Here is a 16,088-nt window from a genome sequence, read left to right on the forward strand (position 1 = left end):
CTTCAGAGTTTTGATTTCATTCATTAAATCAAAGAGTGAGGCTTGCTGCTTACTCACTTTACTCAGCTCCTCCGTCACAAAGTTGAGCGCATGCTTGATTTCTTCTATATTGTCCTCCATCGTCTTTTGCGCTTGCACGTTTTTCTTTGGTGGCATTTTGTCCTTTGTTCTCTGTTAGATTTTTGTTGTTAGATTTAGAATTTAGATTTTGTTTTCAGTCAGTTTTCAGTCAGTCAGACAGCGTGCCGCAGGGCGCCGCCATCTTTTTTTGTTTTTTGTTTGAATGTTTCTGTCTCAGGTGTGCCATTGGGCCATTCCTCCACAAAGCTCCTTGATCTCGGCCCTGACTGGAGCCTCTCATGTTGGTCTCTGCAGGCCTGCAGGGTCTCAGCAGCCACTTTACGCTTTAAAGAAAGAGAGGCTGGATCAACAAAGAGCCAGACTCCTGCTGTCTGTCGTTTAGTGAGACCTGAGCTCCTCCAGAGGACCCGGCCTCATGCTGCTGCTCGTTCGGCGAGGATCCAGCACCTCCATACCTCTGCTGCCAGGCTGAAGAGGCGGGAGCAGCCGGAGCCTCCTCCCAGGGAACTGGACCTGCTCCGCTATGACATGAGGGACTTGAGGAAGAGCCCCAAACCGGCGCTGTACCTGGGTCTTGACGGGCTCGTCCCTTTCGTCTCCCCTCCTCTGCTCATGGGAGTGACTGAGATCTACTTCCCAGAGCTGGCCTATGCTCAGTTGGCCTACGGCGCCTCCAACTGGTCCTTCCTGGGTGGAGCACACTGAGGATTTGCACTTCCTGAGAGCAGCCCAGCCAAACCTGATTGGATAAACCTGGCCAATGGCGTGGTTCCCTCCCAATTAGTGTGGGTGGCCGTGCTGTTTGGGGACAACATCACCACGGCAGCCATGTTGGTCATCATGGGACTGGGAATCTGGCTGCACTATGACCTCGCTCTCCTGCCCACCTACCCCAGCTGGTTCAAGGCCCTGCGCGCCCTCCTGACTGTCGTGGCTGTTTTCTCCATAGCTGCCACACTCAGAATGAATGGATCCTTCCCAGAGAAAAGGATTTTCTCAGATGAAAAGGAATGAAGGAAATCTATTTTTAAAAAAAATATTTTTAAAAAATCACAGTGGACAGGAGCCAAATGCCTCATTATCCGTATAATTTGTTTGTTGCAGTTTTACCTTTTCTCCAGTAAATTCCTGCCAAGTACAACACATGGCCTGTTCATTGGAGGAACGTTTGGAGGAATGAGTTTATTCTAACTTTTTCATGCATGTGAGAACAGTATAGGTGACTTACTGTTAAAAAAAAGAGGTCTTTACAGACCAAATCCCCCGATACATTACAATGGAAATGTTTTTGAAATAACATTGGTGAACATCCTCATGCAAACTCTGTCAAAACTAATACTACGAGGATAGAACCCAATCGCACGACTCAAACGAGGGTTAAACTTAATTCTTTAATTAGAAAAGTAACAACTTAAATATCAATACAAAGTGACAACAGAAATATACTATGACAAAAGTATCAAAGAAACAAGAGAACAAAACTATGACAAAACAAAGTAGCAAAGGAAATACAAAACCTGGCTTGACGTGACGTGACAAGGAACATGAACGTGGCAGAACAAAGCAGGACCAAACAAGACGAAGCAGGACGAACTCGCACAGGACAAAGGGAAACACGGACTATATATACACACAAGGTAATGGGGAACAGGTGGAAACAATCAGGGCGTGGCAGACAATCAGACTAGAGGGAAACACACAAGGGGAAGGGCAAGTGACCTGACACAAGAGGAGAGTGGGATGTCAAAATAAAACAGGAAGTCACGAGACAAGACACAAGAACAAAACCTAACAAAACAAAACATAATTTTCATGGCATGACAAACTCACAGATACACACATCCAGACATGACTCCATCCCTACTTCTGAATACCCAGGCCAGAGCACATGTACTCATATACCACGTAGCTAATGCTGACTGCTGCTATGACTTTCATGAGGTTGAGCAGGATGCCACGGTAGAGTCCAAAGAAGCCTTCCTTTTCCAAAATCTTCTTCACCAAACGGCCCATTGGCAGCTGCTCCGAGCCTTCAACAGATGCTGGGGAAAACAGGCAGTGAAAAATCAGTGAGATTGTTCAACATGTTTGAGCTATTCCCTGCTTGTCAATGTTATACGTGGGATTTTACTGATTTGGGTTTGGGGTTTGTTACTCTTAAATGTAACAACAATCACATTTGTAACTCCCGTGTTTGCTGTTATGCCATGTTAAAATGGCTGCTGTGAAAAACCTCTGTTGGCCTGAGGGGAGCTCAGGGTGTCCCTAACTTGCGTCTGCATCCTGGTGCGGACCAGAGCCAGAGGGTAGCTGGCCAGCTGGCCGCAGGTGCTGGAGATGGTACCGCAGCCCAGCAGCACAAAACTTCCAGGGTTGGCCGTGTCTTTGGCATAGTGGGACAGCCAGAAGTTCTTCAAGCTCTGGTGACGGGATGGGCAGAGACATGAGTGAGAGGTTAGCTCCATGTAAGTCACAGCCACATTAACCGAATCACCTGAGCACACGGATACAAAGTACACTAAAAAAGTACAATAAAAGCAGTTTCGCAGTCCGATGTGCACCGAGATGGGAGTGGCGTTGCAGCAGGGGGAGGTGTCGACAGATTCGGCTTGGCGCAGTGACAGTTTCGTGCCAAAAGGCTTTGCCGAGGTGCGCCAAAAGCTCGCCATCTGAAACCACGTCTACTTTCAGCGCAAGGCGCAGCGGGGCCGGTGCAGTCGAAGTTTGGCTGACTGGCGAAAATTACCAAAACCTCACGATCAGCACAAACGGTGCCAATCTCCTTTGATCTGACATCAGTTGTGACGGGACAGTTGATATGCAGATATATGTATGTGCTGATTGTGATCGTAGCATTGAATAGTGTTTTTTTCGGTATTTATTGCATTGTTCATGTGCCTTACATTCCGGAAGCCTGCCTGTGAGGTTTTGGTGACCTCCTTTTGGTAGACCTCCTTGTCAGCGCATTTTAAAGGCGAGGACAGGGGCTCATTTTATTTGTTAAATGTGAATCGGCTGTGTCAAACCCACTCCACACCTTCTCTCCTCCCTCGCGCCGGTAGGAGGGATGGCGGAGTACTTGAGAACCGAGAACGGCGTGCCAAACTTGGAAAATCCGCCTGGCCACACCCAGTTGGCGAAGCGCATCTGCGCTATGCCCCCGCCTCACCAGGTCTGCGCAACTAGAGCCCTGAAACTCTCCCCATAACACACTACTAATGAAATACTAATGAAAATGTTTCTGGTGAGGTCCAGTTTTTCACTCCAGTGACTATCACGTACCTCATACACAGTCAGCTCAATTCCAGCGTAGGGAATGATGCCCAGCATGTTTGGAACGTAGCCCTTGTAAAATGCCTTCACTCCTTCCCTCTTGAGGATTTTCTTGGCACAGTCATACATGCCGGAGTACTGCCCAGTCTTCAGCCTGGTTTTCAGCACCTGTACTGACACCAGATCACAGGTGAGTCTTGTTCCTAGTTCCATCAGTCCTTCAAATTTGATTGACTATGGCACGCCTTAAAATGCAATGCAATGCAACATACTTTCAATGGCCGGTTAAATAACCTGGTCCAAATCAGATCACTTTTTCTAAGGAGACGGTGAGGATGCTTTGATGCAGCCAGCAGCTCGGGCTTACTAATGAAGAGGTTGGCTCCATCATCACAGCTGCAATATGTCTCTCCCTCTAATAGTCTGAATGTGCACTGTTATCATTTGCATTTAAATAATTTGGCAAATAACACAGCCATCCTTTTAGCAGAAAACAACTGCTGCTGTGTTTGTATGTTGTTCCAAATAAAGGGCAGACTGACGGTGGGTGAGTAGAGACTACACGGAGATGGACAGCACACACACACACACACACACACACACATGAATGTGGATACACCCATTTGAATGTCTCCGTCTCACCTCCATGGGGTAGACAGCAGTCTGCGCTGTGGCTCCAGCCAGAGATCCAGCCAGAAACCTTTCATGGGTCTGGATCTTCCCTGCGTCATTGGCCAACAGCTTCTTATACTGTCAAAACACAGAATGGAAAGGGAACGTGGCATCAAGTCTGAATGACAAACTGCTAAGGATTATTAGCAATGAGATGATATATAGTTAAACCCAGCACTTTCATGTCATATGGAACGGTCAGTCATCAGCTTGTTGGTCAATCTGTTGCAGCTTTAATACAGATTGTGGAATACAGTTCATACATAGATGGACTGAGTGATTGATTGATAATAATTAATGGTAATTTGTCAGTGTCTTGAATGTGCACATGCCAACCACGAACCACTGGTCAAATAATCTTAAAACCGTAACACATACACACAATAGCAAAGTATTGTGACACTTTAATTGTGACAGTTGAACTTGGTATTTTGTTCTATTGGAAGACATGTGAGAAACATGAGCCTTGTAAACTTTTGATTCATTGGCCTGCATGTTCAACACTTGTGAAACAATGGACAAAAGAATCAACTTCAGTCCAATCTCCCAATACGTGCATGCTATTGACTCTACATTTGCATTTTATAATGTGCAACACTCAGCCAACTAAGGTGATGAAAAGCTCTCATTCCCTCAGATGATAGCTATTTATGGTAGGGATGGCTCGATACCACTTTTTCACATCCGATACCGATACCGATACTGCAGCCTTGAGGATCGGCTGATACCGATACCGATCTGATTCTTTTTGTCACTCTAAAAGTTGTTAATAATACGTGGCTGTAATTTGCTTGATACTGACATCTAAAAACACCACATTCACTGTACAACAACTATTCTGGTCCCCTAAAGAAAGAAGGAAGATGTGACAACAACTGAAGTTGTGCAACACTAAATAAAAGTGCAACTTGGTGCAAATTTTGCATTTGAGGTAGTTTCATCAACTCGGAGTAGTTTCACCTGGAGTTAAGTGCGTGAACAACAGCTATAAGACAAGTCACCATGGCAACGGGGAAGCGCCGGGCTGCATTTTTCACCCCAATTGAATTGGAAATCTTAATGCATTCATACAGCGAGTTTGAACATTTTTTTTAAAGAAAGTGCAACACCGCTGCAGTGGCAAAGGAGAGGGAGATGGCGTGGGAGAACATTGCTGCTCGGGTCAATGTGTAAGTTTAAATGGAGTCCGTTGCAATCAATAATATTACAGGGGAAAACTGCTTGAATTACTGCTGGCCTATTAATTTATTTCATTTAGGTGACGTGGAACGGTAACGCTCAAAAAGATAATTGTCTGGAAATGCTAAAACATCTATGTGCGGTCTTATAACCATCTCCCGACGAATATTTAATTCTCTGAGCAGTAACGCTGCACCTTCATCCACGGGATCGTTATCGAAAGGACATGCCATGTTTGTGAAAAAAGACACCACCTAACTACTAATGGACTTCTAATAAAGGCCTACTGACTGTTTTTTAATTATTATTATTTTAATAACAGACGGCAGAACTAATACGCCACGCCAAAACTCGCCTGCTGACTGAATGAATGAATGAGGAAGTTAAATACGGTGTGTGGCTGAAAGAGGGTGGACACAGAGAGAAACTCGAGTTTCATGAGAAAAACCTGGTCCCGACCAGGTTAGTTTCATGGAGTCTGTTACTGCGGTAACTGACCGAGAGCTGGTTACCTCCCTCTGTTACCTCACTCTGTGAAACAGGCTGGAGTTACCCCTCTTTCTCTGCTTTGAGTTACCTCCTTCTGTGAAACGGTTCGCTTTTCTTTGCACTCGCCTGTAAAAAGTCTCTGTACTCCTTTCCATGATGCTTCTTCAGATGCTTTGTTAAGTCCGTTGTGTTAAAACGTCCAGTTTTGCTACCACCCCTTGAGACACTCATATTGCAAATGTTACGCTTTCGTTAACGTAAAGTTAACGGAGGACATGACTACAGCTCTGCAGGCTTCTGCTCACGTGACGAAAACACAGGCACATGGCAACCATGGCGACAGCTCGTCTGTGTTACGGCATGTCGCACAAAGTGAAGTTGAGGATATATGAGATAGCTTGGGCTGATGGATCGGATATCCGATACCAATCCGGTGGATCGGATCGGACCATCCCTAATTCATGGCCTAGTAGCAGGTATAGTAGGTAATTAGCATCCACCCATTCTAATTGCTGTGAAAACAGCGACACTGCAGGTGCTCTATCACACACTGAATAATTTATGTTCCCTCCTGATAATGGAAATTTTTCAGAGCATGATCCTGAAGCAGAATGGCACACTGTATCAGTGATTTCCCTTCCACTAAACAGTCAAAAACAATTTTAATAATGTTTTAGTGACTTTCAGTGTCACACTCACGCTGAAAGAGTGAAATGGATTTACCTGCTCATGGGCCATGAACTTAATGGCCGTCTCAGGGGCTATCTTCAGGACGTTGATGCCATTTCCTCTCCACAGAGAAGTCGGACCTCCTTCTTTTAACATTTGCTTGAAACCACCAACCAGGCTGATTTTGTTTTGTTTCAGCTCCTGAGGTTCAAAAGAGACCATCTGCAGTTCTTTAGGTAATATTATAAGGAGTGTGTGATGTGGAGTCCTTGGAGTGCGGAGGAGTGCAGTCGCACCGCTCTTTGCTCTCTGCTTTGCTCTCTGCTTTTCTCTCCTTTACTTACTTTACTTAAGCTTTTAATCATTTTTAATCATTTTCTATCACCACATAACTTTCTGTGGGGCTTTTATTTATTTTTACCATTTTTACCGCCATTGAAGAGTGATTTTTGCCACTTTACTCGGTCACAGTCAGACTGCCTGTAGCAACTTAGCTTGGTTTGCTAAGCAGATGGCTACATCCAGCCCTCCAGATGAAAACCAACTCGTTAGGAAAGACAGGATTATTGCCAACCTCAGAGAAGACATCCGAAAGCTCTCAGCGGAACTCAAGTCCCAATCTGAGCTGCTGACAAACACCCTGAACGTGGCTCATGAACAGTCTCTACAGATCTCATCGTTAAAAGCTGCTCTTCAGGACACACTGGCCTGGGATCCTGCCTCTTCTCTTCCGGAGCCCAGCAGCTCAACGCCCCGTCGTAAGCTGCAATGGTCGGAGGTGGTGGTAAGGGGCAAAAAAAGGACTTCACTCGGTCTCTCATCCCACCTCAGCCTCTCCAACAGATTTGAGCCTCTGTCATCACGGCTCGAAGCGCCGGACTCCGACGAGCTCAAGGATGATGCAGCCCATCCCACGTCTCCCCAGTCCGGGAGTCTTCCTCTGCCTGCAGCCCCCCTCCCGGCTGACAGCCAGCAGGCCCCCCGTGTGGACGGCTCTGTGTCCCCCCCCGCACACACCACGGAAACAGAGCAGCGACGAAGGAAAAAGAGTCCCTCAACTCATAAAGGTGAGACTATGAGACTGAACAATAACAAAGTTAGTGGATCAAAAGCCAGTGCCAGGCCGAGAGCCAGAGAGCAATCCGCTAAAAACAAAGCTAAGAAGATAGACACTATTCTGCTTGGGGATTCTATAACGAGGCAGGTGGAAATGGCCAGGACTGAAAATCTAACTGTGAATAACACATCAGTCAGAGAAGTGGCAGCTATGCTACCTGACATCATGTCTACACGGCCACATATTAAGAAGATTGTTATTCATGCTGGCTCATTTGACATCCTCAAGAATAAATCTGGGTCTGAGACCCTAAAGAAAGACTTTTTGTTTTTATTGGAAACACTTAAAAAACTTCACTCAGGAGTGTCTTTCATCTCTGGACCTATCCCAACACTCGGCAGAGGTTGCGAGTCCTTCAGCAGACTCCTTGGCTTAAGCACATGGCTGTCATCAGCCTGTCTCGAGCAACAGGTTGGATTTATTGACAATTTTAATATTTTTTGGAACATAAAAAGCCGCTTCATGCCAGACGGGATTCAACCAAACAACCTTGGCTCCAGACATCTTGGGTCCAACATACACCACACCATCGAGTCGTCTTATCAGAACATATATGCACTGATAAGCAGGAAGGTCAGCACACAGGGAGCAGCCAGAGAGACAGTTACTGCTCCCACAACAACAACCGCCTCCCATAATGATGACGTCACGGCCTGCGACTCTGTCCTCCACATTACAAGAAGCCTGCAGAGATTGTCTTTGTCCCAGCCAGAATGTCAAGAAAAGAAGAGATAGGACAGTCACCATGCCGCTTTCCCCCTTATGCCGGCAATTTCACACAGCCGGCGGCATGGCAAAAATAAAAACACTTGCAGGAAATCAAGGACGGCCAACCCATCAAATCTGATATGTATCTCATGTCAGTCACAGTCTGTCTCTAAACATAGGCCAGATAACATTTCACAATTAGCACTTCTAAATATCAGGTCTCTGGCTGGTAAATCCTTCATAGTCAATGATTTCATTAACAAGCACAAACTTGATTTTATGTTTCTAACTGAAACGTGGCTAGGTCAGGAAAATAGTGCCGCAGTTTTGATTGAGACAGCCCCTCCAAATTTTAGTTTCTTTAGTGAAGCGAGAATACACAAGAGAGGAGGCGGAGTTGCCACTCTGTTCAAGGACAGCTTCCAGTGTAGGCAAATGTTTTATGGTCAGTTTGACTCCTTTGAATATGTTGCCACTCAGTTAAAATCCCCCTGTCGAGCAATTTTAGTGACCATCTACAGACCGCCCAAATATAATGCAAGGTTTTCTGATGAGTTTGCAAAATTGCTGTCTATTGTGTGCATGGATTTTGACTGTGTTCTTTTAGTGGGAGATTTTAACATTCATGTTGATAACCTTACAGATGGGTGTGCTAAGGAACTGTTAAATATCCTGGATAACTTTGGGCTTTCTCAGCATGTCACAGAATCAACACATAACAGAGGGCACATATTAGATCTAATTATTTCCAAAGGTCTTAATATCTATGAGATTGTGGTGAACGATGTCGCTTTATCTGACCATTACTGTGTTTCGTTCAAAATGACCACCTCTGCTAATAATATGAAAAGTGAAGCAGAGGTGATCAGAAAGCGTTACATAAATGATAACACCTGTGCATTATTCACCCAGGGTTTTACACCATCACCAACCCTGCCCTCAGCTCTAGTTGATGACCTTGTAAACAGTTTTAGCTCCAACATTATGACTGTTATTGATTCCATCGCCCCAATTAAGACCAAAGTTCTGTCAGGAAGAAAAAAGGCACCCTGGAGAAACGCCACACTGGTTAAGGAACACAAAAGATTATGTCGACAAGCTGAAAGCAGGTGGCGAAAAAACAAACTCCAGGTACATTACGACATTTATAAAGAGAGTCTTCGCAACTATAACCAGGAACTGAAGAATGCAAGGCAATCATATTTCTCAGAGATTATCAATAGAAACAGTAATAATGCCCGCACACTTTTTTCTGTTGTGGACAGACTGACCAACCCCACAGCATCACTCCCTCCTGAACTTCTGTCCAACAAGTCATGTAATGACTTTGCAGCCTTCTTCACAAACAAAATATTGCAGATAAGACAGGCAGTGTGCAGTTCCAGCTCAGGAATGATAACACTTGTGCCTTCCTGTCCTCCGGTTAATCTAGGACATTTTAGCCTCCTTGATTACACAACTCTAACAGAAACGGTTTCAAAATTAAAGCCCACAACATGCTGCCTTGATATTCTGCCTTCAAACTTTTTTAAAACCATTTTTTACTGCATAGCTCCGGATGTACTGCAGATAATAAATACTTCTCTTAAAGCAGGCCAGTTTCCCCAGGCCTTGAAAACTGCAGTAATAAAACCTCTTCTAAAAAAATCAAATCTGGATGCCACAACAATTAGTAACTATAGGCCAATATCAAATCTGCCATTTTTGGGGAAAATCATTGAAAGGGTTGTCTTCCAGCAAATCCATACTTTTATGATGCAAAACAATCTTTTTAACAGATTTCAATCTGGATTTCGGCCACACCACAGCACTGAGACTGTACTTATCAAAGTCTTAAATGATATTCATCAGAATACTGATGCATGCAAATCCTCTGTCCTGGTATTACTAGATCTCAGTGCTGCATTTGATACAGTTGATCATAATATTCTACTTAGCAGATTGGAAAAGTGGGTGGGACTCACCGGCACTGTGCTACAATGGTTCAAATCTTACTTACGAGATAGGGACTTTTTTGTGTCAGTTGGTAACCATAAATCTGAGCGAACCACAATCACATGTGGGGTTCCTCAAGGGTCCATTCTTGGACCACTTCTATTCAACATCTATATGCTACCCCTAGCCCAGATTATGGAACATCACAACATCTCCTATCATACATATGCCGATGACACACAACTCTATATCTCAGTGTCATCACATGACTACAGTCCCTTACTCTCATTGAGTAACTGTATTCATCAAATCAATGACTGGATGTGCCAGAATTTTCTCCAGCTAAATCCAGAAAAGACAGAAGTATTAATTTTTGGCCCAAAAAATGAAAGGGCAAAGATCAGCGCTCACCTTGGCTCTATGTCACTGACAGCTACGAATCAAGCCAGAAATCTTGGTGTTATTATTGACTCAGACCTGAACCTCAACAGCCATTTAAAGTTTATCACTAAATCTGCCTATTACCACCTGAAAAACATTGCTAGAATTAAGGGGTTTCTGTCTAAACAAGACATGGAAAAACTTATTCATGCATTCATTTTTAGTAGGTTGGACTATTGCAATGGCATATTTACAGGCCTTAACAAAAAATCAATCAGACAGCTGCAGCTGATTCAGAACGCTGCCGCCAGAGTCCTTACAAACACCAGGAAACTGGACCATATCACACCGGTCATTAAATCGCTACACTGGCTTCCTGTGAGTCAAAGGATAGATTTTAAAATCTTACTGCTGGTCTACAAAGCCCTGAATGGTCTCGGACCAAAATATATGCTTGATCTACTGGTTCCCTACGATGCATCTAGACCCCTTAGGTCATCTGGAACTGGTTTGTTGTGTGTTCCAAGAACAAGAACCAAGCAAGGTGAGGCAGCATTCAGTTACTATGCTCCTCACCTATGGAACAAACTTCCTGTAGATCTGAGGTCTGCTCAGTCTGTCAGCTCCTTTAAATCAGGGCTAAAAACACTACTGTTCACTGAAGCGTTCTGTTAGATTAAATACTTGCCTGTTGTATTGCCTGTACTTTTTAACTACACACTGTTGATTTATGCCTCCTCCGCACTCCAAGGACTACCTATTGTACTGCCCGTACTTTTAAACTACGCACTGTTTATTTATGCCTTTTATTTTTCTTACTTTGTTTCTTATCCTAACTGTTTTATTTGGGTTTATTGTTAAATCAGCAGCAAATGTCAGAGATTCCAGGGCTGAGGACTGAGTCCGGGCTGAAATCTCTAATAGGAGAGGTTTCAGAGTCTAAGGAGTTAAGAGGTTGGGCTGTCGGCATCCCTGTGGGGGGTGACCGGGAAGTCTGAGTCAGCTACTGCTGTGACTCGACACTGGGGAGCAGGCTGTGAATTCAGATCTAGAAGGGAGACGTCCTGTGATGGATCTTTAGAGTTCATCACGATCTGAATAAGACCAGAGTGTGGAACCTGTGTCCGGCGGGACTGTAAGACTCTGAGTGAAGGACTCAAGAGCAAATAGTGTGATGTATTATTAAGGGCGACGTCCCTTACAAAAAAAAAAAACAAAAAAAAAAACAGACCCGACCAACCAAATTCCTGATGGTTCAGAGCCAGGGACAAGAGATACTAGCTGAAATCTCTGACAGAGCTGGTTCAAATTTTGTCTAGTCTGGTGGCAAGGAGTCGCAGGCGTGATATAGGCTATCACGGCCTGGACCCTTGGCCCATTGCCTTTTGGTGGCAAGGAGCCGCAGGGGTGATAAGGCCTATCACGCCCTGGGCCCTTGGCCGTCTAGCTCAGGCAGTGTACTGAGCCTGTTGTTATTTTATGTTATTTTATATTTTATGTTACTGTATTTTATTATTGCTATCATTCTAAATTTTTATTTCCCTTTTTATTGACTGTTTTTATTGTTTTAATTTGTGTCTTGTTGCTTTTAATGTTTCTGTAAAGCACTTTGAATTACCTTGTGTTGAATTGTGCTATATAAATAAACTTGCCTTGCCTTGCCTTGCCTTGGAGCAGGTTTCATGATATCTGACATACTTTTTTTTTTTTTAACATGCATGAGTCTTCAAAAGGATAGAAAAGTTTTCATCCAACAGCAGGGGACATGCAAACACACAACCAAGACAAATTAAGACACGCCTGCATAAAGACCTTCATTCTGTCCAGCGGGGCGGTGGCTGTGCACGACACGGCGCCCGCCATCGCCCCCGACGTCAGCTGCTTCCACCACACACCAGTCGTCTTCTCCTCCTCTGTGAACTCGTCTGGAACGGTGAGGCTGTCACCCATGTCGAGCACCTACGCACAAAAAATAAATGAAATAGGATAAACAGAGTAAGAGTTCAGGATACTTCAGGACCCAAACACACATTTGAGAACTGCATACAGGGCAACATATTGCAGACCAGCTTGAATTATCTTATAATGGAGCGCTGGAGCAACAGAGCAGCAAGTGTTCAAAAAGAGGGCTTTCTAAAATGGCTCTATCTGTGGAGCCGCATTTTCATTTTGCCAGAGCCTGGCAAATTAGGTATTACTCTGATATATGGTTCCATTTAGCCATATTTACTATTTTATGAGGGGATGAAACTGCTTCTTATTATTATTGCTTATTGGGTTCCTATTGATGATTTTGTCCCTTTCATGTTTCCAGCCCACCTCAATATGATGATTTGCCTTGAAGGTCTAATTATTAAAACCTTTGTTGACACTTTTCAGTCCTGATAAAGTCCTTAAAACAATACTCTATCAGTAATAAAGATGACCGTGTTATAACAGTACAGAAGTGATAATCATCAATAAGCTTGGTCTGCATGTGTTTTAAACAGATTATTTATTAAAACATAGAAACCGACAAACATATTGTTCTACTGGAATAATTACTGAATATTAACATTTAATATTTGACTAAATATTACCCAATATAATATGACAGTCAATAGAAAATACTGGAGCCTGCTCACACCCTCTCTGTCTCAGTCCTGCCATACAAGTGAACGGGTAAATGATGTGAAACCAAACCCATGTGTTAATGACCGGTAGTGGTCGTAACCACAAGAACGTGTGAAACCTAAACAAATAATGAACAAGATACACATTTTTTGACTTCTACATCTAGGCCACTACCAAAGAAACATATGTTGCTTTAGGTGGAAAACTCAAATTCACACTGCTCACGTACACCTTGAACTTTAATCCCGGCAGGACCTGACACTCAGCATGGCCTAATCCAAAATATTACATAACAATTAGACATGTCCCCACTGTAAAATCAATTGCATCACTGCAAAGCACTTTAAAATCTGTTGCATCACTGACATAAAATTGGACATTAGCAGGTGTTGTATTAATGTAAAAAAAAAAAAAGGTGTCATATTGTCATATTAATGTTTTCCTTGTCACTTGCAATACTTTGCATCTTAGCCAAACTCTCATTTCAACAACAGTGAAGGGGAACATCACCCTAAACTGGGATTGGGATTAGCAAAAGGGATCAAATCTGTGTACACGCAATATGTCCCTTCATCCTTACATCTAGACTGTCTACAAAACTGGCCCGTGTATCATGGCTTTTAAAAATATATTCAAACCAAGTCTGGATTCCTTAAAGTGGAGTGAGAGGCTGAAAAACAGAGGAGCGGACCTACCATTTCCACTTCCACCAGCAGCAGTGCAGCAACAGAACACTGACAGAGATTGTGTAGCAAAGCGAAGAGGTGCCACTCCGCTCTATTTTTACTGGCTAACAGCAGCACACTGGCTTAGCTTGTCTATTCAGAGAAGAGGTATCACTTCGTCTTATTTTTCAAACCATGTTATCACATGCATACTACTGCTCATTCATTGGTAGCTGAACTGTTGGGTCTGTTTGATAAGTAATTTACATTGTTAAAACAAATAATAATTTAACATATTGTTACAGTAAAAAGTACTCTGTCAACCCTCAGGTGAAATAATTACTGATGCATCCTCTTGTCATTTTTGTTCAGTCATTAATAACATATCATTTCCTGGTTTTATAGAAGTATTGGATTGGGACTCAGTATCGGCAGATATTCAAAATCAAATGATTCGGACTCGAGGGCAAAAAAACATGATCGGGACATCCCTACTTTCATTTTTATGTTTTGTTTATATGAAGAAGATGATCTATTTTGTACTGCTGCTGCAGAGAAACGTAAAGTTCAAATTAAAATATTTTGCAGACAAGTTTGGGTCATTTTTAATCTTTAAATTTCATCAACATGATAAGGTCATGCATTAATAACACGCTATACAAAGAAAAATATGGTGCTACCTAATTTCTTTTGGTGCTACTAAATGAAAAGCTAGGTGGCACCAGTGCTACCTGTGAAAAAGTTAGTCTGGAGCCCTGCTGGTGAGGGACTGGAGATCCAAGCCAGCCTGATGAGAAAACTGCTGAGCACCGAGTAACCATCGGCTAGATGTGCTGCAGCAGGCTGTTCTCATAATTCCTATATTTCCCACGTAATTGTGAACCAGAAAGTTGTGATCACGTGACCTATGCGCTGCAGGCTGGTCTATCTGTGAAAACAAAATAAATGTCGGACATTCCTTTTATTCTCAGTAGAAAATGCAATATTTTAAGATAGCTTATGCATTCAAGTGCGTTTTGATAACATTTCTAGCGGGAAATGTGCATTTTATTTCCAAAATCTTCGTTCAGTTAATGCAGTGTTTCTCAAACTGTGGGGCGCGCCCCGTGACAGGTGGGGCGCGACCAACGGGAGTTCTTCATTTATTTATTTATTTATTTATTTATTTATTTATTTATTTAAATGGCCACAGATACATTTTAGTCTCACTCGCTAAAGATGAAATCAAACTCCCACTCACACAAAACAACCACACTCAAACAAGTTAATAATTGTGTCCATCTTTGGTTAGTTTAAGCAGAATTAGAATGGGGAATGAGATGAGAATGTGACCTGGAACGACATTGTGAAAATTATGATTGACGTCGGCATTTTAATTGCGGTGGAACAATGAAAAAAAAAACTTCCTTGGAGCAACGCGGCAATATGGGATAGTGCAGTGATTTTAGCTAGCGTCAGAGTGCTCTACTAGCATTATAAAATGGACAGATTTGTGACAAGAGCGACAAAGGTTGGTGATCCAGCCACACCAGAGAAGACAGCCATTCAACCAAAAAGTCAACCACCGAAAAGAAAGTATGATGATTCATATCTTGGTCTTAGTTCAAAGTTGCATACAAAATTGCCCTGTGCAAAAAACCCCATACGATAGCCGAGCAACTTATTCTCCCCGCGGCAATAGACATGGTGTCAATAATGCTGGATGAGGCAAGCGCAGCGAAGTTGAAGGCCATGCCTCTGTCAAATGACACAGTAGCACGGCGCATATGCGACATCTCTGGTGACCTCGAGGAGCAAATAATTGAAAAAATTAAAGAGAGACGCTTTGCATTGCAAGTAGACGAGGCAACTGACATCAGCAGAGATTGTCTTTTCATTTGTTATGTCCGTTACGCAGATGCCATGTCAATAAGTGAGGACATGCCGTTCTGTAAATATGTGAAAGGCAGAGCCACTGCTGAGGAGCTATTTGGGATGCTGGATGAGTACCTTTCACATCACGGTCTAAAATGGGAAAACTGTGTGGGGTTTTGCTCGGATGGCACACAGATCATGGCAGGGAAAAGGAAGGGCCTGCAGGCATTAATTAAGCGAGTCACTCCAGAGGCGCAGTGGACGCACTGTATCATTCACAGGGAAGCGCTCGCATCAAGGCAGCTCAGTCCCAGTCTGAATGAAGTTCTGACAGATGTTGTGAGCGTTGTAAACTTCATTAAAACCCGGCCTTTGAAGGCACGCCTCTTCTCCGCGCTTTGCGGGGAGATGGGCGCTGATCATACAGCGGTGCTTATCCACAGTGAGGCACG

General features: G+C 43.5%; 1 protein-coding gene and 1 pseudogene across 1 annotated transcript; one reads left to right on the forward strand and one right to left on the reverse strand.

Annotated features, from left to right (window-relative positions):
• The first annotated feature begins 371 nt into the window (after positions 1-371).
• On the forward strand, positions 372-1,145 carry LOC115356773 (transmembrane protein 69-like; annotated as a pseudogene).
• A 779-nt stretch (positions 1,146-1,924) lies between these two features.
• Positions 1,925-15,557, reverse strand: LOC115356765 (calcium-binding mitochondrial carrier protein SCaMC-1-like). Its single transcript, XM_030047993.1, has 8 exons — positions 15,429-15,557; positions 12,303-12,463; positions 10,389-10,392; positions 6,418-6,564; positions 3,997-4,104; positions 3,364-3,522; positions 2,353-2,501; positions 1,925-2,125 (listed from the first exon to the last, which is right to left on the reverse strand). Exons 1-8 carry the CDS (start codon positions 15,555-15,557, stop codon positions 1,942-1,944), a joined length of 1,041 nt encoding a protein of 346 aa, XP_029903853.1. The 3' UTR covers positions 1,925-1,941.
• Positions 15,558-16,088: the final 531 nt, after the last annotated feature.

The sequence above is a fragment of the Myripristis murdjan genome, unplaced genomic scaffold, assembly GCF_902150065.1.
Source record: "Myripristis murdjan unplaced genomic scaffold, fMyrMur1.1, whole genome shotgun sequence".
Taxonomy (NCBI): Eukaryota; Metazoa; Chordata; class Actinopteri; order Holocentriformes; family Holocentridae; genus Myripristis; species Myripristis murdjan.